The 26,857-nt window shown below is 37.5% G+C and overlaps 1 protein-coding gene and 1 pseudogene across 3 annotated transcripts in view; both read left to right on the top strand.

The window, feature by feature from the left end:
• Positions 1 to 26,857, top strand: part of CABCOCO1 (ciliary associated calcium binding coiled-coil 1) — a 162,639-nt gene that overhangs the window by 101,192 nt on the left and 34,590 nt on the right. The window contains exon 6 of one of the 3 annotated variants that reach the window (XM_006045503.4): positions 20,263 to 21,163. The exons of the other annotated variants lie outside the window; for them this stretch is intronic. Coding sequence (XP_006045565.3) covers positions 20,263 to 20,427 — 165 coding nt within the window. The 3' untranslated portion in view covers positions 20,428 to 21,163. Of the gene's footprint in view, positions 1 to 20,262; positions 21,164 to 26,857 lie in introns of those variants that run through there. 3 annotated transcript variants of the gene reach the window in all.
• Positions 24,679 to 25,688, top strand: LOC123465726 (annotated as a pseudogene).

Genomic DNA, 26,857 nt, shown 5'->3' on the forward strand with positions numbered 1-26,857 from the left:
AAAACAAGCTTTAGAAAATCACACAAGAAATGTGAGGGAAAGGACATAGAGAGGAGAATTACAAGAGATCCAGTAGAGGTCCAATGTACAATAGGACTGCTATATCTAAATAAAACAGCAGAATGAAAGGAATTTTTTTAAAGTATTTAAAGATAAACTGAAGTAACATTTCTGCAGTGAAGGAAGACAGGAAGTTAGTCCAAAACCATTTGGCATAGACCAAACATGCTCATGGATGTTTTAGATAGGATCACATTTCAAAGACGTTTAGGAATGGACCAAATTTCTTATGGCTATTTTGGACAGAACTAAAATGTCCTGCAAGGTGAAGAGCAAAAGGTGTCAGTGTCCTAGATGGAAAATATAAAGAATGACAAACCTCAAGACATCTCCATGTGAAGTTACTGAACTTCATGGTTAAAGCATTCCAGCAATCAAAATAAGCCACTGATAAAGGAAGAGGTAGAAACAAACATCAACTTAATTCTCCTTAGCAGTTTTAGATGTGAAGGAATAAGAAATAATGTCAATGAAGTTTAGGAGAAGAGATTTGACTCGGACTATCAGGCAAAGGAAGCCAATAATAACTAAATGTTTGTCATTTAGTATACCTTATATAGCCATATGTCATTTGTATTAGAATTGCATCTAATAAAAGGTATTTACTGTGGGGGGGTGGAGAGATTTGACTGTAGAATTACATACTCAAATTAGTATTCAGATGTCAAGACAATATGAAATAAGCACAAACAGACAACATTTGAAGAAGCATATGTCCCAGGTTTACAAGTACCATTTTTGAAAAGTATATTTGTCAGTACAGCTAATACAGATAATCATCCAAATAAAAACTATAGAAATGGCAGAGTCACTGGATGAGAGATGATTGATGAGTACTTCACTTAGTTGAGCGTAAAATTAAGGTCAAATTACTAATGAAGTATAAAACAATGTAATTATAATTCTTAAAAGAAAAACTACTTTTCATTGAGTTTCAGAAATAGTGATAAAAGATTCAGTGAACACCACAGTATCAGAATTCTGGGCATGAAACAGACAACATTTCAAAAAACTTGAAGATCATTTCTATATATCATCTGTATGTTTATATTGGGATGAGAATCCCTGCAGCCTGGTGAGCACCACATACAGTCAACAGCTGCTGCTGCTGCAAAGTCACTTCAGTCGTGTCCAACTCCGTGTGATCCCATAGACGGCAGCCCACCAGGCTCCTCTGTCCCTGGGATTCTCCAGGCAAGAATACTGGAGTGGGTTACCATTTCCTTCTCCAACACATGCATGCATGCCAAGTCACTTCAGTCGTGTCTGATTCTGTGCAACCCCATGGACAGTAGCCCACCAGACTCCTCTGTCCACGGAATTCTCTAGGCAGGAGTACTGGAGTGAGTTGCCATATCCTTCTGCAACAGTCAACAGCAGGGAAGGCATTATTGATACCTTTGACAGATTCTGTTACTACTGTTCACCCATTTCTGCCTCTACCTAAGGAGGCTTATACTTGCCCATTTCATTGAAGTTATACTTGGTCATGACTTACATGAGCCAATAAGATGTGAGCTGAAATGTCATAAAAGAGATGGGAAGAAGCTTTTAAAGCTACTTTGTGCTTCTCTATCACCTGAATCCCAGAATGGACATCAGGAAGCAGCATCACAACCAATAACTAATATTAATTAATCCTTATAGTTGTAAGTCACTCAGGTTTAAGGAGTAAGTTTTATACAGCAGCAAACTCAACCTTTTGTCACTAGCCCTAAGGCTGAAGAGGGAAGATCCAAGGGCTCAAGGTGTCACTAGAAGTAACAAATGAAATCTTGAAAGGGGAGCCACAAAGTTGGAACTGAAGTCATAAAGAAGCATAGTGTAGTCCAGAACCATAATCAAGTAATAGGGAATGGGGCAATAAATACCCTGATTTCTCTTTCCTCCTTGCCCTGTCTCTTATGTCCTACTTGTGGCTCTCTTTGGCCAAATCCAGCTGGAGGCTGAGGATTAAGGAATGATGCATTCTATAGAATTCATTGTCACAATTTGAGTATCCCATAGTCATTCTGAGATGAGGTTTGGGTGCAAAATCTTTACTAGGGAATCTTCCCAACCTGAGGATCAAACCTGTGTCTCCTGCATGACCAGTGGTTCTTTACCACTGAGCCACCAGGGAATCAGATCAGATCAGATCAGTTGCTCAGTCATGTCCGACTCTTTGCGACCCCATGAATCGCAGCACGCCAGGCTTCCCTGTCCATCACCAACTCCTGGAGTTCACTCAGACTCATATCCATTGAGTCAGTGATGCCATCCAGCCATCTCATCCTCTGTCGTCCCCTTCTCCTCCTGCCCCCAATCCCTCCCAGCATCAGAGTCTTTTCCAATGAGTCAACTCTTCACATGAGGTGGCCAAAGGACTGGAGTTTCAGCTTTAGCATCATTCCTTCCAAAGAAATCCCAGGGCTGATCTCCTTCAGAATGGACTGGTTGGATCTCCTTGCAGTCCAAGGGAATAATTCTAGCCAAAGATTAATTCTATGCCAAAATTGTTAGGAAAATAACAATCTAAATACTCATTGCCAAACAAATGGATACAACCAAAGTTATACACAGGATCTTAAAGTTGTTTTAATATGAAACAGTTAAAAAATTAAAAAAGTAACAAAACATTCTACTCAAGGGTTTAAGAAATAAAAGTAATCACAGAACAAACAGAAGAAAATTATTAAGATAAAGGCAAAAATTAATGAATTTGCAAAAGAAAAGCAATAGAATTAATAATTACTCTTTAAAAAGAATTTTCTTTTTTACTAGGTGAAATACTAGGTAGCCTAAATTTTAAAAACATAAAAGAAAAGCACCAATACAAATGTAAACAGGAAATAAAAAGCAGGAATAACCAGAGATCACTATAGAGAAATGTGGTTGAAAGGGAAGAAAAAATTATTAAAATAGACAAAAGATGATACTGAAAGCCTAAACCAACTAATAACTATAAGATAAAAACTGAAAACATAAAAGTCTTCAGAAATGAAATATTTTTAACCTTCAGGTGATAGAGGTTGACATATTCAAGTTCTTCCAGGGAAACAGAAGGAAAGTTGCTCATACTTTTTATGAGGGCAAATAGTGATTCCAAATCTTGTCAAAAGTAATTTAAAAGAGAAAACTACAACTCAGTTCACTTGTGAATATTGGTACAGGTGACCTAAGTAAAATTCGGTCAAGTAGAATTCAGTGATACTTGAGAACAACAACACACTGTGATCAAATTGAGTTATTACAGGAGTACAAGGCAGACCCGCTGACATGTCATCCCTGCATAGACAAGAAGAAAAACTTTGTTATCTTCTTGATAAATATTAAAATGCATTTGATACAACTTAATATTCACACATTATTTTTTTAACTTTTTATTTTGTATTGGGATATAGCCAATTAACAAACACTGTTATGATAGTTTCAGGTGAACTATGTAGTGCTGAAGAAGCTGAAGTTGAATGGTTCTATGAAGACCTATAAGACTTTTAGAACTAACACCCCAAAAAGATGTCCTTTCATTATAGGGGATTGCAATGCAAAAGTGGAAAGTCAAGAAACACATGGAGTAACAGGCAAATTTGGCCTTGGAGTACAGAATGAAGCAGGGCAAAGGCTAATAGAGTTTTGCGAGAGAACGCACTAGTCATAGCAAACACCCTCCTCCAACAACACAAGAGAAGACTACATATGGACATCACCATATGGCCAAATCCGAAGTTAGATTGTTTATATTCTTTGCAGGCAAAGATGGAGAAGCTCTATAGAAGCTCTATACAGTCAGCAAAAAAAAAAAAAAAAAGACTGGGAGCTGACTGGCTGAGATCATGAACTCCCTATTGCTAAATTCAGACTTAAATTGAAGAAAGTAGGGAAAACCACTAGACCATTCAGGTATGACCTAAATAAAATCCTTATAATTATACAGTGGAAGTGAGAAATAGATTTAAGGGACTAGATCTGATAGAGTACCTGATGAACTATGGATGGAGGTTTGTGACATTATACAGGAGACAGGCAGCAAAACCATCTGCGTGAAAAAGAAATGCCAGAAAGCAAAATGGCTGTCTGAGGAGGCCTTACAAATAGCTGTGAAAAGAAGAGAAGCGAAAAGCAAAGGAGAAAAGGAAAGATACACCCATCTGAATGCAGAGTTCCAAAGAATAGCAAAGAGACATAAGAAAGCCTTCTTCAGTGAGCAATGCAAAGAAATAGAGGAAAACAATAGAATGGGAAAGGCTAGATATCTCTTCAAGAAAATTAGAGATACCAAGGGAACATTTCATGCAAAGATGGGCTCAGTAAAGGACAGAAATGGTATGGATCTAAGAGAAGCAGGAGATATTAAGAAGAGGTGGCAAGAAAACACAGAAGAACTGTACAAAAAAGATCTTCACGAACCAGATAGTCACCATCGTGTGATCACTCACCTAGAGCCAGACATCCTGGAATGTGAAGTCAAGTGTGCCTTAGCAAGCATCACTATGAACAAAGATAATGGAGGTGATGGAATTCCAGTAGAGCTATTTCAAATCCTAAAAGATGATGCTGTGAAAGTGCTCACTCAATATGCCAACAAATTTGGAAAACTCAGCAGTGGCCACAGGACTGGAAAAGGTCAGTTTTCATTCCAATCCCAAAGAAAGGTAATGCCAAAGAATGCTCAAACTACCACACAATTGCACTCATCTCACGCGCTAGCAAAGTAATGCTCAAAATTCTCCAAACCAGGCTTCAGCAATACATGAAACGTGAACTTCCAGATGTTCAAGCTGGTTTTAGAAAAGGCAGATGAACCACATCAAATTGCCAACATCTGCTGGATCATCTGGAGAAGGCAATGGCACCCCACTCCAGTACTCTTGCCTGGAAAATCCCATGGATGGAGGAGCCTGGTAGGCTGCAGTCCATGAGGTCGCAAAGAGTCGGACACGACTGAGCGACTTCACTTTCACTTTTCACTTGCATGCATCGGAGAAGGAAATGGCAATCCCACTCCAGTGTTCTTGCCTGAAGAATCCCAGGGACAGAGGAGCCTGGTAGGAGGCCATCTGTGGGGTCTCACAGAGTCGGACACAACTGAAGCGACTTAGCAGCAGCAGCAGCAGCAGCAGCTGGATCATCGAAAAAGCAAGAGAGTTCCAGAAAAACATCTATTTCTGCTTTATTGACTGTGCCAAATCCTTTGTGTGGATCACATTAAACTATGGAAAATTCTGAAAGAGGAATACCAGACCACCTTACCTACCTCTTAAGAAATCTGTATGCAGGTCAGAAAGCAACAGTTAGAACTGCACATGGAACAACAGACTGGTTCCAAATAGGAAAAGGAGGACGTCAAGGCTGTATATTGTCACCCTGCTTATTTAACTTATATGCCGAGTACATCATGAGAAAGGCTGGGCTGGATGAAGCACAAGCTGGAATCAAGATTGTCAGGAGAAATACCAATAACCTCAGATATGCAGATGATACCACCCTTATGGCAGAAAGTGAAGAAGAACTAAAGAGCCTCTTGATGCAAGTGAAAGAGGAGAGTGAAAAGTTGGCTTAAAGCTCAACATTCAGAAAACGAAGATCATGGCATCCGGTCCCCTCACTTCATGGCAAATAGATGGGGAAACAGTGGAAACATTGACTGACTTTACTTCTTTGGGCTCCAAAATCACTGCAGATGGTGACTGCAGCCATGAAATTAAAAGATGCTTACTCCTTGGAAGGAAAGTTATGACCAATCTAGACAGCATATTAAAAAGCAGAGACATTACTTTGCCAACAAAGGTCTGTCTCATCAAGGCTATGGTTTTTCCAGTAGTCATGTATGGATGTGAGAGTTGAACTATAACGAAAGCTGAGCACCGAAGAATTGATGCTTTTGAACTGTAGTTTTGGAGCAGACTCTTGAGAGTCCCTTGGACTACAAGATCCAGCCAGTCCATCCTAAAGATCAGCCCTGAATATTCATTGGAAGGACTGATGTTGAAGCTGAAACTCCAGTATTTTGGCCATTTGATGCAAAGAGCTGACTCATCTGAAAAGACTCTGATGCTGGGAAAGATGGAGGGCAGGAGGAGAAGGGGACTATAGAGGATGAGATGGTTTGATCGCATCACTGACTCAATGGAGATGAGTTTGAGTAAACTCCGGGAGTTGGTGATGGACAGGGAAGCCTGGCGTGCTGTGGTCCATGGGGTTGCGAACAGTTGGACATGACTGAGCAACTGAACTGAACTGAACTGGTGAGGGAACTCATCCATACATACAACTGTATCCATTCTTCCTCAAACTCCCCTCCCCTCCAGGCTGCCTCATAATATTGAGCAGAATTCCCTGTGCTACAGAATAGCTCCATTTTAAATATAGCAGCCTCATATTATTGATAGGGCCTCTTATTAAAATAGGAGTAGAATAACACTTAGTATTTTCAAATCAGACATTTCCCAAACTAATTACAAGAATTCCCATTAAAAATAGTGATAAGATGAGGGTTCCTAGGGAGGATAAATTAGGAGTTTAATATTAAAATATACATACTAATATATATAAAATAAATATAATAAGTAACAAGAATTTTGCTGTATAGCACAGGGAATTATAATCACTATTCTGTAATAAAACATACAATGGAAAAGAATATAAAAATAATATATATATGAATCACTTTGCTATATGCCCAAAACTAACACAACACTGTAAGTCAACTATTTTCAATTTTTTTTTAATTTAGTGATTTATTTTTCATTTTATGACTTAGTTCAGTTCAATCGTGCCAGGCTTCCCTGTACATTAGCAACTCCTGGAGCTTGCTTAAACTAACATCCATTGAGTCAGTGACACCATCCAACCATCTTTATACTTAAAGCCACTCCAGTAAGAGAATGAAATAAGTATATTATTCTGCTCAGGCCTCCATGACAAAATTCCATAGACTGGATGGCTTAAACAATAGAAATTTATTTTCTCTTTGTTCTTGGAGAAGACCAAGATCACAGCGCCAGGATGGTCAATTTCTGTTAAGAATTCTCTTCCTGGCCTGCAGACAGGCACCTTTGCCGTGTGTCCTGACATGGCAGAGAAAGAGAGGTTGTGCTCTGGTGTCCCTTTTTATACGGACACTAATGCCATAGGAAAAGGGAAACCTTTATGACCTCATTTAACCTTAATTTCTTACCTCAAACTTGGTCACATTGGGGTTTAGACCTTCAACATATGAATTAGTGGGGAGGAGGAGGGCATCATTTAATTCAAGAAGAATCAATATTAGAAAGCAGAAGGAAAAGCATGATTGGCTTTAAATTGTATAACTATTTACCTGAAAAACCCAAGAGAATCAACTGAAAATAAGAAAAAAGTAACCTTCTGTATGGCAACAAGTAAAAATTAAAGTATGAAAGTTAAGAGCATTTTTATGTTTAAACAATATAGTTGGAAAATATATTGGAATAAAAACTCCAATCACAAAAATAAGACCAAGTTTTCAATAGCCATGAAAAAATCAAAACAATATGATGAAACGAAATGAATAAACTGTAATTTACTGAAGAATATAAAAGAAGGCTTGAACAAAAAAATGAAGCATATTTTCTTCTTTCATAGAAGTACTTAATACTTCTGTATGAAAATTCACTCTTAATGTTTAAATCCAATGCAATGCCACTCAAAACCCCATTAAAATTTGTGGCTGGGGTACTCTTACTCTTATGATGAGGTATATAGACTAACAAGGGAGAATATAACAAAATTATTCTTGCAGCTGGAAGAATGAAAATGCCATGTTAATGAAGAGAAATTTATCCTACCAGATACAATGATGTAGGATCTGAAAAAAACCAGCAGGTCAAGTAGCACAACCAAGAGTTTAGAAAGAACTGTGAGCATATCTAAGATTTTAATATATGATAAAGATGGCATTCAAATGAATTGTTGAAATATGGAAAATTACTCATCTTACGCCTTTCATCCAAGAAAATGACAGATAAAGGAAATATATAAAGTTAAAAAATAAAACCATACTAGATCTGGATGAAAATATGAGCAAACTCATTTCTGATTTATTTATAATTTCCGATGAGATAGACTTTCTGAGCATGTCTCATAAGATATAAAGGAAAATACTGATAATTATAAAACCACAAATTACATTTTAACAGAAAGGTAACACACAGAATCAAGTTTGAAAATTTCTTAAACAGAAATGTTATTTTTAACAAATGTTAAACAAAGGATTAACATTCGTAGCATCACATAAACCATCCCAATAGTAAATTAAATGACACAAACAGCATTTTATAAAAGAGGGGACAAATGGTCACTAAATATATGAAAAAGATATTCAGGCCCACTAATAATGAAAGAAATACTGACAAGTTAATATGATACCATCCTGTCTTTATTGGATTGGCAACACTGAGAGTTAGCCTATCTGGGTATGAGAAACTACACTCCTTATGGAAATTCAAATTTCTTCTCTGCTAGTCTGCAATTTGTTAAAATGTATCAAAAATTTTAGAACGCATACCCTTTGACCTGGAAATTCTGATTCTATGGCTTTATCTCAAGAAGGTAATTCAGTGTGCGCAGATCTATCTATGAGGATTCTCCTCCTAGTGTTGCTCTTTATAATCATGAAAACTGGAAAACAATGTCCCTGAATAAGAAATTGATTAAGCACATACTAGTACATCCATCCAAATTAAGATCACATACCCATTAAATACGAGCTCTTGAATTTTCACATGAGATTGACAAGGAAAGACTATAAAATATCTGTATCATATCATCCTAGTTCTTACAGTAAATATATTATACATATATAATATTAAATGTAGTAATATAAAAGATGGGCTTCCCTTGTGGCTCAGTGGTAAAGAATCTGCCTGCCAATGCAGGAGACACGGGTTTGACCCGTGGGTTAGGAAGATCCCCTGAAGAAGGAAATAGCTACGCACTCTAGTATTCTTGCCTGGGATAGCCCATGGGTAGAGGAGGCTGGCGGACCATAGTCCATGGGGTCTCAAAAGAGTCAGACGTGATTTAGGGACTAAACAACAATATAAAAGATACAGCTTTATTTTTATGTGCATATTTGATTACATAGAAAAAATACCTGGAAAAATATTTAAATATTAATAATATATGGAATTCTGGTGACAGTTTTTTCATATATTTTTACTATTTCATATTGCTTGATCCATTTTAAGATGATGCTGTTTATTCTTATGGTCAAAAAATAGTAAAATCATTTTCATTGGTGGGAAACTGATGTAACAGGGGACAGCATGGAATTCTTTAGGCAAAAATACTAGAGTGCGTAGAATTCCCTTCTCTAGGGCATCTGCCCAACCCAGGGACTGAACTCAAGTCTTCTGCATTGCAGGCATATTCTTTACTATCTGAGCCACCAGGGAAGCTCCGCAACAGGGAACATGTTATTTATAACATTTAGAAAATACTATTTTTCATGAAATCATATAGGATTGCCCAGAATTGGATAATTTCCTTTGAAATCCCATATAACATTATGATACTTGTATAAATTAAAATTATAAAAGACAAAATGAGATTTATAAGTTATTACTTTCTGTTATAAACTCAATGAAATGAGGACATTTACTTAACTGACTTTCCTACAGATCTTAACATAGAGAAATATGCAAGAAACATTTATTCAGTTGAACCAGTTGGACTTCAACTATTTTTAAATATCATAATATTTTTACCTATACTAATAAAACTGGAATTTCCAAAGACCCTAAATTTACAAATCACCCTAGTGTCAAAAACCAGATTCTGCATGCTGAGTGAAACAAAGCAGATGGATGAGTTTATTGCAAGGTTTTCCGCTTACAAGCCAGGGAACTCGAGGCTACAGGAACAATGAGTTCTCAGTTGCTCACAGACTTAGGAATTTTTATGGGAAGAATGCAGAAGTTGTTTGGCTTTTTCAGCTGGTTTGTTGCCTGGTGGTCTTCTTTCTTATTTGGATCAGGGTAGCTGAGTTAGGACGGAGAAGGCAATGGCACCCCACTCCAGTACTTTTGCCTGGAAAATCCCATGGACAAAGGACCTGGTAGGCTGCAGTCTGTGGGGTCGCTAGAGTCGGACACGACTGAGCGACTTCATTTTCACTTTTCACTTTCATGCATTGGAAACGGAAATGGCAACCCACTCCAGTGTTCTTGCCTGGAGAATCCCAGGGACAGGGGAGCCTGGTGGGCTACCGTCTATGGGGTCTCACAGATTCGGACGTGACTGAAGCAACTTAGCAGCAGCAGCAGCAGCAGATGAGTTAGGAAACAAGAAAATCCTGAGATGGCATGAAAAGACTTAGTATTTGGGGCCTGGCTAGTGTCCTCTGCTGATTTCTAAGAAGAAAGAGCTGTGAGGTTAGGTTAAGATTCATTTTTGCTCCTGTGTTTTGACTGACGCCACTTTGTCCTTGACATAAGTGACTCCATTTGGTTTGGTTCCACACTAATTACAAAAGGAAAGACTAATAAATTGACCATTGCATAAATCTCAAGAATAATTTTTACAATAGTTAAAATTTTCTTTGGCGTTCTCAGAATATTAAAGAAAGAGATTTAAAGCTGTTTCAAGTTAAAATACATCTAAAAGACCTCTAGAGTTCAAAGAGTGCACAATCAAACCCCTTATACCCAGCACTTCTCTCCAGGAAAAAAAAAAAAAACTAGAAATGTCTGTTTTTATCCATAACTCTTTTCAAACAGCACAAGCTCAGTTTGTTTTGTTTTGTTTTGTTTTAAAGAATTTTTAATATATCTTGGATGAAAAAAAAGCAGAAATGTTTTCCCGATAATTGTCTGTAATTCTGTTCCTTTTCTGTATTTTCTCTAATGTGTATCTATTATGATCAAGAACATTTTCTAATTTTGTAAATGATCAGCATGACTCAATAAAAAATAAACCAAAACAATTTTGAACACCTAACTGGTAATATTTTTAAATTTTCCTTGAGCTGGAACAATTAGATGTTTGAATTACTTACTCTGAATGCTAATGTATGAATACTTTTCTCCTGTTCCACATTCATCTCTCTATATATAAACTATTTAAATCACAGTATAATTATGGAATATGTTAGTAGAAGGAAGGCAGTGTTTTATCAATGCCTGTAAGCATCATTTACATTAGCATCTGTTACAGAACTGGCTTGAAATTTTATTTCTAGAGCCTTAAAATCTGTGGGTCACACACATTCAGTGTTTCTAGACTCTAATGTCATACGACTAAAACCATTTTTCAACCTTCCATTATTTCAACATGCTTTTGAATGCATCCGAAGACATGGGTATTATGTTTTCCTGGTTTCTTATCTCTCTTTTTTTTTTTTTTCATTGTGTCTTGATTGGTTTTTATTTATTTTTTTTTAATTTTGTTTCTTTAGATCCTTTCATCTCTGTAAGTCTTCTAACATGTTGTTGGCTTTTCTTTCTATTTTTGTTTTCTTTTAAACATACAAAGTTAGCTCTTACTCATGTTTATATACAAGGCCTTTAACACTTTTGGCATATCAATTCTCAGATGTTTGGTAATAAAAATATCTTTCTTGAAATATGGAAGTAGGAGATAGATCTGCAAGTGTTGCAATTGGCCTGTCAGTATTTACAAAGCAACACCTAATGTTACCAGGTGATTGCAGATTTCTGGACAAAGACATACTGGTAGGGAGCTAGTCTCATAAGTAAATTTATTAGATATCACCTTTTAGATATCAATTACAAAGAAAGAATAATCTATAATATTTCTATGGATTTTATAGAATATAAAGGGACTATAACTATTAGTTTCTTCTATATGCTTATATCAGAGAAGGCAATGGCACCCAACTCCAGTACTCTTGCCTGGAAAATCCCATGGATGGAGGAGCCTGGTAGGCTGCAGTCCATGGGGTCGCGAAGAGTTGGACACGTCTGAGCGACTTCACTTTCACTTTTCACTTTCATGCATTGGAGAAGGAAATGGCAACCCACTCCAGTGTTCTTGCCTGGAGAATCCCAGGGACGGGGGAGCCTGGTGGGCTGCCGTCTATGGGGTCTCACAGAGTCGGACACGACTGAAGCAACTTAGCAGCAGCAGCAGCAGCATATGCTTATATAGCTAACCTGTTTGTTTCAATTAGTATACAATAGACTCCAAAAGATTACTTCATAATTTGGATTTTCATAATTTTTTGACAAAGCTAAGTTTCTACCAGCACAACCCAGCAGGGGACTGTGTTTCTCTCCAGGTTTGTGTTTTAGTTGTGTGGAGGACTGTGATGCCAGAGCCAAGATTCTTTATTTCCTCCTTCCTTCTTCATCTACTTCCCATCCTCCTTCTTAGGTCCGAGCTGGGGGCAGTAGGAGAAAGAGAGGGCAGCATATATCTAGGGTTGAACTTTTGAATAACACAGCTTTGAAAATTGGTTATGTATGAGAAGAGACATAGAGAAAATAAGTAAGTGTATCAAGAACAATGGAGAGGAAGTTACACAAGTTATATAAGTAGTCAGGGGGAAGACTACATGGTTTTGGAGTTATCAGTTTGAACTAATGGGTTTTAAGATAGGTGGGTGGACAGATAGGTGGATATATAGACAGATAGGTAGGTAGATAAACACACAGAGAATAATATAGTGTGATGTAATGTAACTTTTTTCTAATTTTGTCTGCTGAGAGGACCCTTGGCAACAATGAGCACACTAAGCACCAGGCTCTTGGTTTCTAAATACTGTGGCACAATAAAAGAAACTAAGGCTCCATAAACATCTGACTTGGCTATAGGGAAGGAAAAAATTAGGTGGTTCTGGAATGTGTTATTGTTCTAGAAAGAAGTATACAAAGAGCGATGGGGCCTTGTCCATTGACACAGGCTCTAGTTTGAAGGATCACCTGCTGGCCAAACAGAACATCAGAATAAATCATGATAGTAATGAATGCTCTACTAGCTAATTTGAACACCAAAATAAACTATGATAGTAATGGATTCTATTTGTAAAATACATATCCGTGAGGCTTTACTGTTGTAAATTCATGAATTTTAAAAATAGATTTATGAGGGGAAATAGTACACATCAGTGGAATGACAACTTGTAAATCAAAAGAAATAATGAAATTAAACTATTACTATTTAATAATAACTTATTTAGATATGAATGATCAAAGAATGCTAAAACTGAAGGTGTACATTTGATGAAGAACTGAATATTTACATTGTCTCAATGTATCTTTCAAAAAAATTGTTACTAATTGCTTATTAAGTAAGTACAACATGCTGAATAATTAACTTCAAAGCAGAGTATTAAACCAATACCATCTCATCCAAGTAACAAACATTAATATTATAAGAAATTATGCAAATTAGCACTGTTGTCTCCTGATATGCTGTAATGCTGAAAAGGATATAACATTACTTCTGGGGCATCTTGTCAAAAATGCATTAAATCATGAGGAACATCAGAAAAATATTCTAAAAAGTTACTGTTAGGCTTTTCAAAAAATCAAGTTTAAGAAAAGTAAAGATAGACTGAGGGACTCATCAGTCTATCTTGACAAGACTAAAGAAACAAATACAAAACATACTTCTGGACTGGATCCTGGACTTACAAATGACATTATTAGGATAATTGGCAAAACTCTACTAGAGTCTGGGGATTATATGGCAATATTAGATCAAAGTTAATTTAAATAGCTGTCCTGTGGTTGTATAGGAAAGTGCCATTTTGCTTTAAAGCATATTGAAGTCTGATGAAAAATACAACATTGGTCTGCAGCTTAATCCAGTGGTTCTATCAGTGGTACTATAGGAACTCTATTGATGATTTTTATAACTTATATGTAAATTAGAAGATATTTCCAAAAAAAGTAAAACGCAGATAAAATTTTGATCAAACTTCTATGCATTATTTTTAAAATCCTAATGTCTAAATCATGGGAACACTGAAAATGTTGATATGGGTCATAGGGGAATCTGATTTCTCATGTTGTGACTCCCTCTTCTATTGGCTTTTGTTACATAATTCTGCCCACAGAGGCACAGTATGTCGTTTCATTCGCTAAAGGATGAAACCATGTAAAATCAATAGTTATAAATTGATCATTATCTCTCTTCTCTCTTGTATTATGGAGGTTTCTAGTACTCACCTAATGTCATATTACACCTTCTGATTGTTTTTGTTTCAAAATAAAAACATCAATCACCCTCAAAAAACTGTTTTTTTGTTTGGGGGAAATCAAAGTTGGAAATTAAATAGATTTTAGCAGCAAAATTTTGATTAAGAAATGAAGCATCCTGGTTAACCAAAATTTTGCTTTTTCTTTTGGACATACTAAATTTTGTGAAAAAATCTTTGGTACCTCTTCCTGACTTTGGTAAAAATGAAAAAGAAAGTGAGGAAGGATGAAAAGGAAGGAAAGAAGGGAGAGAGGAGAAAGTGAGAGAAAGAAGGGGGAAAGTCCATAGAAACTTGGCCTGTCTCTAATATAGATCCTGGAGCTTACATTTTTTTTTAATTACTGGCATAAAGTCATTTGACTAAAACTGAAATAATCCCACACATATATGAACAACTGATCTAAAAGAAAGGTGCTAAGAATACACAATTGGAAATGGATAGTCTGAACAAAAGGTGTTGGGGAACCTGGATATTCACATGCAAACAAGTGAAATTGGACCCCTATCTCACACCATACACAAAATCAACTCAAAATGTATTAAAAAACTAAATGTAATACCTGAAACTGTAAAGCTCTTAGAAGAAAACCTAGAGGAAATGACATGGGTCCTGGCAATGACTTTTGACTATGATGCCAAAAGCACAAAGAAAGTGAAAGTTGCATCTGACTCTTTGACCCCCATGCACTATAGAGACCATGGAATTCTCTAGGCCAGAATACTACAGTGGGTAACCATTCCCTTCTCCAGGGGATCTTCCTGACAAAGGAATCAAACCAGGGTCTCCTGCATTGCAGGGAGATTCTTTATCAGCTGAACTACTAGGGAAGCCCAAAAGCACAAACAAAAAATCAAAAATAGGTAAGTGGGACTAAATCAAACTAAAAAGCTTCTGCACGGCAAAGGAAAGAAAACAGTGAGAAGACAAACTGTAGAATGGGGAAATATTTTCATATCATATATCTGATAATGGGTTGATTTACAATATAAGAAACTTCTATAAATAGGAAAAACCAAATAATCTGTTTTAAAAAGTGGGCAAGGAACTTGAACAGATATTTCTCCAAAGTAGACATACAAATGGACAACAGATATGTGAAAGATGCTCAGTATCACTAATTATCAGAGAAATGCAAAGCAAAACCACACTGAGCTATTACCACACACCTATTTAGTACAGTTCAGTCGCTCAGTCGTGTCCGACTCTGCGACCCTATGAATCGCAGCACGCCAGGCCTCCCTGTCCATCACCAACTCCCAGAGTTCACCCAAACTCATGTCCATCAAGTCGGTGATACCATCCAGCCATCTCATCCTCTGTCGTCCCATTCTCCTCCTGCCGCAATCCCTCCCAGCATCAGGGTCTTTTCCGATGAGTCAACTCTTCGCATGAGGTGGCCAAAGTATTGGAGTTTCATCTTTAGCATCAGTCCTTCCAATGAACACCAGGACTGATCTCCTTTAGGGTGGACTGTTTGGATCTCCTTACAGTCCAAGGGACTCTCAAAGGTCTTCTTCAACACCACAGTTCAAAACCATCAAATCTTCAGCGCTCAGCATTCTTTACAGTCCAACTCTCACATCCATACATGACCACTGGAAAAACCATAGCCTTGGCTAGACGGACCTATGTTGGCAAAGTAATGTCTCTGCTTTTTAATACACTGTCTAGGTTGGTCATAACTTTCCTTCCAAGGAGTAAGCGTCTTTTAATTTCATGACTTTAGTCACCATCTGCAGTTATTTTAGAGCCAAAAAAATAAAGTCTGACACTGTTTCCAGTGTTTCCCCATCTAATTCCCATGAAGTGATGGGACCAAATGCCGTGATCTTAGTTTTCTGAATGTTGAGCTTTAAGCCAACGTTTTCACTCTCCTCTTTCACTTTCATCAAGAGGCTTTGTAGTTCCTCTTCACTTTCTGCCATAAGGGTGGTGTCATCTGCATATCTGAGGTTATTGATATTTCTCCCAGCAATCTTGATTCCAGCTTGTGCTTCTTCCAGCCCAGTGTTTCTCATGATGTTCTCTGCATATAAGTTAAATAAGCAAGGTGACACTATACAGCCTTGACGTACTCCTTTTCCTATTTGGAACCAGTCTGTTGTTCCATGTCCAGTTCTAACTGTTGCTTCCTGACCTGTATATAGGTTTCTCAAGAGGCAGGTCAGGTGGTCTGGGAATCCCATCTCTTTCAGAATTTTCCACAGTTTGTGGTGATCCACACAGTCAAAGGCTTTGGCATAGTCAGTAAAGCATAAATAGATCTTTTTGTGGCACTGGCTTGCTTTTTCGGTGATCCAGCGGATGTTGGCAATTTGATCTCTGGTTCCTCTGCCTTTTCTAAAACCAGCTTGAACATCTGGAAGTTCATGGTTCATGTGTAGTTGAAGCCTGGCTTGGAGAATTTTGAGCATTACTTTGCTAATGCATGCTGCTGCTGCTGCTAAGTCGCTTCAGTCGTGTCCGACTCTGTGCGACCCCATAGATGGCAGCCAGCCAGGCTCCCCAGTCCCTGGGATTCTCCAGGCAAGAACACTGGAGTGGGTTGCCATTTCCTTCTCCAGTGCATGAAAGTGAAAAGTGAAAGTGAAGTCACTCAGTCATGTCCAACTCTTAGTGACCCCATGGATTGCAGCCCACCAGGCTCCTCCATCCATGGGATTTTCCAGGCAAGAGTACTGGAGTGGGGTGCCATTGCCTTTTCCTGCTAGCACATGAGATGAGTGCAATTGTGTGGTAGTTTGAGCATTCTTTGGCATTGCCTTTCTTTGGGATGGGAATGAAAACAGACCTTTTCCAGTCCTGTGGCCACTGCTGAGTTTTCAAAATTTGCTGGCATATTGAGTGCAGCACTTTCACAGCCATCATCTTTCAGGATTTGAAATAGCTCAACTGGAATCCCATCACTTCCACTAGCTTTGTTCGTAGTGATGCTTTCTAAGGCCCACTTGACTTCACATTCCAGGATGTCTGGCTCTAGGTCAGTGATCACACGATCGTGATTATCTGGGTCGTGAAGCCCTTTTTTGTGCCACCTCTTTTTAATATCTTCTGCTTCTGTTAGGTCCATACCATTTCTGTCCTCTATCGAGCCTGTCTTTGCATGAAATGTTCCCTTGGTATCTCTAATTTTCTTGAATTGATCTCTAGTCTTTCCCATTCTGTTGTTTTTCTCTATTTCTTTTCATTGATTACTGAGGAAGGCTTTCTTATCTCTCCTTGCTATTCTTTGGAACTCTGCATTCAGATGCTTATATCTTTCCTTTTCTCCTTTGCTTTTCACTTCTCTTCTTTTCACAGCTATTTGTAAGGCCTCCCCAGACAGCCATTTTGCTTTTTTGCATTTCTTTTCTATGGGAATGGTCTTCATCCCTGTCTCCTGTACAGTGTCATGAACCTCCGTCTATAGTTTATCAGGCACTCTATCAGATCTAGTCCTTTAAATCTATTTCTCACTTCCACTGCATAATCATAAGGGATTTGATTTAGGTCATACCTGAATGGTCTAATGGTTTTCCCCACTTTCTTCAATTTAAGTCTGAATTTGGCAATAAGGAGTCCATGATCTGAGCCACAGTCGGCTCCCAGTCTTGTTTTTGCTGACTGTATAGAGCTTCTCCATCTTTGGCTGCAAAGAACATAATCAATCTGATTTTGGTGTTGACCATCTGGTGATGTCCATGTGTAGAGTCTTCTCTTGTGTTGTTGGAAGAGAGTGTTTGCTGTGATCAGTGCGTTCTCTTGGCAAAACTCTATTAGCCTTTCCCTGCTTCATTCCATACTCCAAGGCCAAATTTGCCTGTTACTCCAGGTGTTTCTTGACATCCTACTTGCATTCCAGTCCTCTGTAATGAAAAGGACATCTTTTTTGGTGTTAGTTCTAAAAGGCCTTGTAGGTCTTCATAGAACCATTCAGTTCAACTTCTTCAGCATTACTAGTTGGGGCATAGGCTTGGATTACCGTGATATTGAATGGTTTGGCTTGGAAACGAACAGAGATCATTCTGTCGTTTTTGAGATTGAGTCCAAGTACTGCATTTTGGACTCTTTTGTTGACCATGATGGCTACTCCATTTCTTCTAAGGGATTCCTGCCCACAGTAGTAGATATAATGGTCATCTGAGTTAAATTCACCCATTCCGGTTCATTTTAGCTCACTGATTCCTAGAATGTCGACATTCACTCTTGCCATCTCTTGTTTGACCACTTCCAATTTGCCTTGATTCATGGACCTGACATTCCAGGTTCCTATGCAACATTGCTCTTTACAGCATCGGACCTTGCTTCTATCACCAGTCACATCCACAACTGGGTATATTGTTTTTGCTTTGGCTTTATCCCTTCATTCTTTCTGGAGTTATTTCTCCATTGATCTCCAGTAGCATATTGGGCACCTACTGACCTGTGGAGTTCCTCTTTCAGTATCTTATCATTTTGCCTTTTCATACTGTTCATGGGTTCTCAAGGCAAGAATACTGAAGTGGTTTGCCATTCTCTTCACCAGTGGACCACATTCTGTCAGACCTCTCCACCATGACCCACCCGTCCTGGGTGGCCGCACACGGCATGGCTTAGTTTCATTGAGTTAGACAAGGTTGTGGTCCGTGTGATCAGATTGGCTAGTTTTCTGTAATTATGGTTTCAGTGTGTCTGCCCTCTGATGCCCTCTCGCAACACCTATCATCTTACTTGGTTTTCTTTTACCTTGGACATGGGGTATCTCTTCATGGCTGCTCCAGCAAAGCGCAGCTGCTGCTCCTTACCTTGGACTAGGGGTATCTCCTCACAGCCGCCCCTCCTGACCTTTTCGACCCCATGGACTGTAGCCTACCAGGCTCCTCTGTCCATGGAATTTTCCAGGCAAGGAACTGGAGTGGGTTGCCATTTCCTTCTCCAGGAGATCTTCGCCACCCAGGGATCAAACCCAGGTCTTCCGCATTGTAGACAGATGCTTTACTGTCCTAGCCACCAGGGAATGTGATTCACACCTGTTAGGAAGGTTATTAATAAAAAACAAGATTTATTTATGTGAAGAAATTGAAACTTTTGCACAGTGTTGGTGGGAATGTTAAATGGCACAGTCACCTTGGCAAATAATAAGGACATTCTTCAAAAAAATTAAAAATAGTACTACCATATGATCCAGCAATCCCGTGTCTGATTATATAGCCAAAAGAGTTGAAATCAGGATTTCAGAGAGATACCTGCATTCCCATATTTACTGCAGCATTATTCACAATAGGAAATGTATGGAAACCACCCAAATGTGCATCAACAAATGAATGGAGAAAGGAAATGTGGTACAGAAATATAATGGAATATTATTCAGCCTTTAAAAAGGAAATCTTAACCATTTACAACAACACATGAATGGATCTGGAGGACATTGCATACTTGCATGCTAAATTACTTCAGTTGTGTCCAACTCTTTCTGACACTATGGACTGTAGCCAGCCAGGTTCCTCTGTTCATGGATTTATCCAGGCAAGAATACTGAAGTGGGTTGCCATACCCTCCTCCAGGGGAATCTTCCTGACCCAGGGATTGAACCTGCATCTCTTACGTCTCCTGCATTGGCAGGTGGGTTCTTTACCACTAGTGCCACCTTATGCTGCATAAATTAAGCCAGTCACAGAAGGACAGGTATGGAGTGATTCCACTTACATGGGGTATATAAAATAGTCAGATTCATGGAAAGAGAGAACAGAATGGTATTGCCAGGGGGTGAAGGGAAGAGTAGATAGGGAATTGTTCAATGGGTATAAAGTTTCAGGTATGCAGGATAAATAAGTTCTGGATATCTGCTGTGCAGCAGAGTACCTATAGTTAGAAATATGATATTGTACACTGAAAACTTAAGAAGATCAAGCTCATGTTAAGTGTTGCTATACCATACCAATTGGCATTTGAGGTAAATTAGAAAGGTGAAAAAACTTGGTAAGTGGGTACCTCCTAAACTGTCTGAAAATCAAACAAATTGTCATTCTGAAGTGCTGTCTTCTCTTATTCTATGCAATGACAAGCCATTTTTCAATCAGATTGTAACCTGCAACGAAAGTGGATTTTGTGCAACAACCAGCTCAGTGGCGGGACCAAGAAGAAGCTCCAAAGCACTTTCCAAAGCCAAACTTGCATCAAAAAAGATCATGGTCACTGTTTGGTGGTCAGCTGCCCATGTGATCCACTACACATGTGACTGGTGATGGAAGTAAAGTCTGATGCTGTAAAGAACAATATTGCATAGGAACCTGGAATGTTCCTATGCTTTCTGAATCGCAGCAATACCATTACATCTGAGAAGTATGCTCAGTAAATCAACACCATGCATAGAAAACAGCCACACTTACTGCCATCACTGCTCAACACAAAGGGCCCAATTCTTCTCCATGACACCAGACCACATGCTGCACAACCAACACGTCAAAAGTTGAACAAATTGGGTTACAAAACTTTGCCTCATCCATCATATTCACCTGAACTCTCAGCCAACTGACTACCACTTCTTGAAGCATCTCCACAATGATGCTTCTGCAGGAAAAATGAATGCTTCCACAATCAGCAGGAGACAGAAAATTCTTTCCAAGAGTTCCTCGAATCCCAAAGCATGAACTTCATGCTACAGGAATAAACAAACTTATTTCTCATTGGCAAAAATGTGTTGATTGTAATGGTTTCTATTTTGATCAATAAATGTGTTTAAGCCTAAAAAAAAAAAAAAGAATCAAAGGAAACACAAGAAATCTTTTGGAGGTGATGGGTATGCTTATTACCTTGATTGTAGTGATGGTGTAACAAGCGTATGCATATGTCCAAATTCATCAAAATGTATACCTTCAGTTCAGTTCAGTCGCTCTGTCTTATTCTACTCTTTGTGACCCCGTGGACTGTAGCATGCCAGGCCTCCCTGTCTATCACCAACTCCTGGAGTTTACCCAAACTCGCATCCATTTAGTCGGTTATGCCATCCAACCATCTTATCCTCTGTTGTCCCCTTCTCCTCCTGCCTTCAATCTTCCCCAGCATCAGGGTCTTTTCAAATGAGTCAGCTCTTCACATGAGGTGGCCAAAGTATTGGAGTTTCAGCTTCAACATCAATCCTTCTAATGAACACTCAGGACTGAATCTCCTTTAGGATGGACTGGTTGGGTCTCCTTGCAGTCCAAGGAACTCTCAAGAGTCTTCTCCAAAACCACAGTTCAAAAGCATCAATTCTTCAGTGCTCAGCTTTCATTATACTCCAACTCTCACATCCATACATGACTACTGGAAAAACCATCTTGATGAGATGGAACTTTGTTGGCAAAGTAATGTCTCTGCTTTTTAATATGCTGTCTTGATTGGTCATAGCTTTCCTTCCAAGGAGTCTTTTAATTTCATGGCTGCAATCACCATCTGCAGTGGTTTTGGAGCCCAGAAAAATAAAGACAGCCCTGTTTCCATTGTTTCCCCATCTATTTGCCATGAAGTGATGGGACCAGATACCATGATCTTCGTTTTCTGAATGTTGAGCTTTAAGCCAACTTTTTCACTCTCCTCTTTCACTTTCATCAAGAGGCTCTTTAGTTCCTCTTCACTTTCTGCCATAAGGGTGGTGTCATCTGCATATCTGACGTTATTGATATTTCTTCTGGCAATCTTCATTCCAGCTTGTGCTTCATCCAGCCCAGCATTTCTCATGATGTACTCTGCATACAAGTTAAATAAGCAGGATGACAATATACAGCCTTGACTTAGATATGTGCTATTTATATTGTAAGTAATTAGCCTCTAATTAAAATAAATTTAAATTTAAAAAAATAAATAATAAATAAATAAAAGTATACCTAGTAAAGCTGGAAAAAAAATTTTAAATGGAAGTTTCAAAAAAGCCAGTAAATTAGGTGTTCTGGTTAGCTAGATTCCAGATTCAAAAAGCAAAGGAAAACCTTGATCTTGTATGATTCTATTATTTAAGTATCTGACTATATAATTTGCCAATTTTATATGAGTAGTATATAAAAGTAATTTTTATTATGTGCAAGTAGAGTATCCAAGTCTTACTTTCTGATATTTTATTGCTTTTAAATCTACTGCTGAATTGTTTATTGGCTAGAGAATCTGTAAGTATGAGCTAAAAGAAAAGATATTTAAATTAAAACAGTCTGCTTTGAGTCCCCAGGGGAGTGATGAACTAGCATTTTAATTACCAACAAATTTAATTATTCAACCAGGTGTGAGCCATCAGAAGTTTAGCAAACCCTGTTTTAAGCACTTTGCATTTGTATAAAATTATGATGCCATACATTTCTCATACAGAATGCAGATTCAGAAAGCTGTCAGGCTTGCAGTGTGGTTACATCATTTTGTCTCAACTTATATTTCCAGAATACTGCAGTTATCAATATTAGACCATAAAGTGGAACATGTTGCACCCAAAAAGTTAAGGCCATTGATATGGTGATTTTCATCAGTGCAACATTCTACCAACCTTTCCCTTCATTATTAGGATTTATCTAAATGCCATTTTTTGGCAGAACTATAATGAAATGAGTAATTTGCTTAATGGAAACAGATCTGTTATGTAAAGTTATAGAGCTGTATCTGTAACCCCTGCTCTTACTGCTCTGTAAATTTAATGAAACTTTCTATTCAGTGGAGCTTTTGTGGACTTGTACAGCATTCTCTTAGTCCTCAGAATAATAAGGCAAGGGCCACAAAGACACTTCATAACTGCCAAGATTACAATTATTCTTATATGGATTTAACTCTAGTAAAATATCAAATTTTTTATCTGCTAGAGAAAAACTTGGAAATACACTAGTGAAATTGAAAGTTAGGGCCAGGGGCATTTTGAAAATCTTTAATTTGAATCAAATCTCCATCATTATCATTGCAGTAAATGTTTTCAGATCCTTACTGGGATGAGGTGAACTAGTTTGGAGACACTTTGGTATTTATATTTTGATTCTGTTTCTACATTCACTAAGGTTGATTTACCTATTCACTGTCTAGTTAGGTAGACATACCATTATAAGTAACATGTACCATTTGTTATACCAATTTTATATACAATTTACATATACTGTTTATAAATACATGCCACCAATAAGTAGTAAATGCATTTATCTGTTTTAGTGTATTTTAGTTTTGATTGCATAGTCTGATAGTTCTAAAATATTCCTGTTGTTTCAATATTATATAACCCTAACCTATGTAGATTTTGCCTCATCCAGACCATGCACCTTACCACTCTTGCTGTATTTTAAGATAAGATTTTATGTTGAATGTATGGCACAAAAGAAAGATTAAATTACCCATACTTTTTTTTTTACTAAGAAAATAAATTTGCCACATGTAAAACCTACCTATCTTGAATTTTGAAAACTAGAATTTTCTAATTCAGAAGGACTCACTATTTTCGATGTTTAATCAAGGGTCAGATAATGACTGAATGGGTTGCAATAGTTACAGTTTATACCAGAGTCACACTATAGTGCCCTCCTGTGGAGGTTTGGTTAAAACTTTATTTTTATACCCATGAGGATGATTTTCAAAGTGACAAAATCATTACAATCAAACTACCAAAGTTTAACTTAACTTGGTCTTTTTTTGTTGTTTATAACTAGATGTTAAATTACTTTTAAATATAAAAGCATTCACAGTTCAGAAAATTTGCAATTCAAAGTACAAACTGAGGAATGTCAGCTTTTTATATTTCTTTATTTTCTTAAGATATGTTTTTCCTTGATTTTTCCTTAAATGATCAAATAATAAAGAGGAAAGAGAATAATCAAGCCCTTAACTAGAAAGATAAATTTTTCAGCTAAGACATTCTTAGATTTATGTCATGAAAAAGAGTTTTATTGTTAGAAGCATAAAGACTATAATATTTTTAAATTACAACAAAAAAACTGATAATAAAAGTTTAGTCTAGAATGTACACTCATTTATATATACCAAACATTGTGCAAAAGCTGACTTTTTTTTAACTCTAGCTTTTTTTTTTTTCAGTTTAAGATTTAAACTTTTTTCTGAGGATAAATCAATTATCATATATTAGGTATTTATTAATATTTCAAAATGATTTGGCCTGTTTTTTCTTCCAGCTCTAAAATTTCTTTTAATTTCAGGAGTATAGTAATGTAATGTTTATTACCATATGTGGCATCACATGCGTGTGTGTGTGTGTGTGTATCCATCCCAAGACCTTTTTACTCTTGGTCCACATTTATAATCAAGTTCAATGTGTACAACATTCTCAGATCAGTGGATTTAGGTGTCCAGTAGTCGCTATTGTATTAGGATGGTGCAGAAGTAATTGCGGTTTTGCATTGTTGAAATTTGATGTTTGATATTGGAATACATTCTTAAATAAATGTGGTTATGTTATACATCATTTTAATGAACATATTTCACTTTATTTCAATGCTAATAACTTACTGCTGTTTATTTTATATTTATTTTAGACTAGGGAAATGATGTTAGACAAAAAGCAAATTCAAGTTATTTTCTTATTTGAATTCAAAATGGGTCATAAAGCAGCAGAGACAATTTGCAACATCAACAATGTATTTGGCCCAGGAACTGCTAACAAACATAAAGTAAATGAAGTTTTGCAAAGAAGATGAGAGCCTTGAAGATGAGGAGTGCAGTGGGCGGCCATCAGAAGTTGACAGCAACCTATTGAGAGCAATCATCGAAGCTGATCCTCTTATGCAAGAGGTTGCCAAAGAACTCCACGCTGACCTTTCTACGGTCATTTGGCATTTGAAGCAAATTGGAAAGGTGTAAAAGCTTGATAAGAGGGAGCTTTATGAGCTGACCTCAAAAAAAATCTTTGTTTTGAAGTGTCTTCTCTATTCTATGCAACAACAATGAATCATTTCTCCATCGGATGGTGACGTGCGATAATAAGTGGATTTTATATGACAACCAGCAATGATCAACTCAGTGGTTCGACCATGAAGAGGCTCCAAAGCACTTCCCAAAGCCAAACTTGCACGAAAAAAAGGTCATGGTCACTGTTTGGCGGTCTGTTGCCCATCTGATCCACTACAGTGTTCAGGATCCTGGCAAGACCATTACATCTGAGAAATATGTTCAGCAAACTGATGAGATGCACCAAAAACTGCAGTGCCTGCAGCCGGCATTGGTCAACAAAATGGGCCCAGTTCTCCACAACAGTGCCCGACCGCCCATCACACAACCAGCACTTCAAAGGTTGAATGAATTGGGCTATGAAGTTTTGCCTCATCCGCCATATTCACCTGACCTCTTGCCAACAGACTACTACTTCTTCAAGCATTACAGCTTTTTGTAGGGAAAATACTTCCACACCAGCAGGAGGCAGAAAATGCTTCACAAGAGTTCATCACATCCCAAAGCATGAATTTTTATGCTACAGAAATAAACTTATGTCTCACTGGCAAAAATGTGTTGATAGTAATGGTTCCTATTTTGATTAATAAAGATGTGTTTAAACCTAGTTATAATGATTTAAAATTCACGATCCAAAACCACAATTACTCTTTCACCAATAATATTTAATCTTTTGCTCCAGTGGCCCACTGCTTTATTACTCAACCTTTTCCATTTGCTGATACTAAGGATGTCTGCTAACTACTCAAAACACACCTTACTTTTTTAATGAAAAATTAAACAGATGTTAAGAACCACTGGAACCTAATTAAGAGTTTCCTGAAGAAGTAGGAGGGGAAAAAATAAAACACTAAAGAGAGTTGAGACAAAAGCCAGAAAGCTATATGCAACATTTTATGTCAACAACAAATACAGTGGATTTTTGCCTCCTTACTTAAGTCTCTTTAAATCTGTCTCCTGCAAATGGAAAGGGAAACACACTGGTTTTTCAAAGTTTAAATGTCTGAAATTACAGACTGTTAGACAACTGGCAGCATTCATAACTAGAGAAATAAGTGGAGCTCTTTCTAAAGCAATAGCCATGATCAAAGAGATTATGAGTAAGCTCATCCAAATTAGAAGTGTTGGACAAGGTCTTAAAATAAAAACAAAAATAAGATGAAATAATGTGGACCAGAGTGGAGGATGGCATTAGCTTCTTTTAGTAAAACTAGTTTCATTAGTGAGACCAGGTGAGATTTGTGAGAATTTCTCACAAATTAGTGAGAACCAATAACCAATGAAAGTTTGCTGCTTGTTGGTGGCTTGCTGAAAGTTAAGGAAAATGCAAATAGGTGACCAAGTCAGATAAATGAAGGATAAAAGGAATATTTATAACAACTCTGAATCCATCTTCCCTTCTCTTAGTCTCAAATAATGTGGTTCAGATATCCCACCAAGGAAACCCTATCCAGACATTGGTTAGGGTTCTCACTAATTGGTTCTCTAATTTCTCATTAGTGAGAACCATAGTTGAGAAATTCAACCTAACCTAAAAGTAATCTTAAATTTTTAGATGAAGCATGTTAGTACTGAGCATTCTTCTGTGTTCTAAAGAGAATCCAAGAAAAGAATGAGATATTCCAAGGCTGGAAATATAGAGTTCCACTGATGAGCAACGGTGAAATTGAAGGTATCTTTATACAACCATGAAGTCAATGGAATAAAATTGGGTCCTAGCCAGAAAATTCCTCTCAGAGGGATCCAGGATAAACCTCAAAAGGTGTTCACAAAATG

Source organism: Bubalus bubalis, chromosome 4, assembly GCF_019923935.1.
Source record: "Bubalus bubalis isolate 160015118507 breed Murrah chromosome 4, NDDB_SH_1, whole genome shotgun sequence".
Classification (NCBI taxonomy): Eukaryota; Metazoa; Chordata; class Mammalia; order Artiodactyla; family Bovidae; genus Bubalus; species Bubalus bubalis.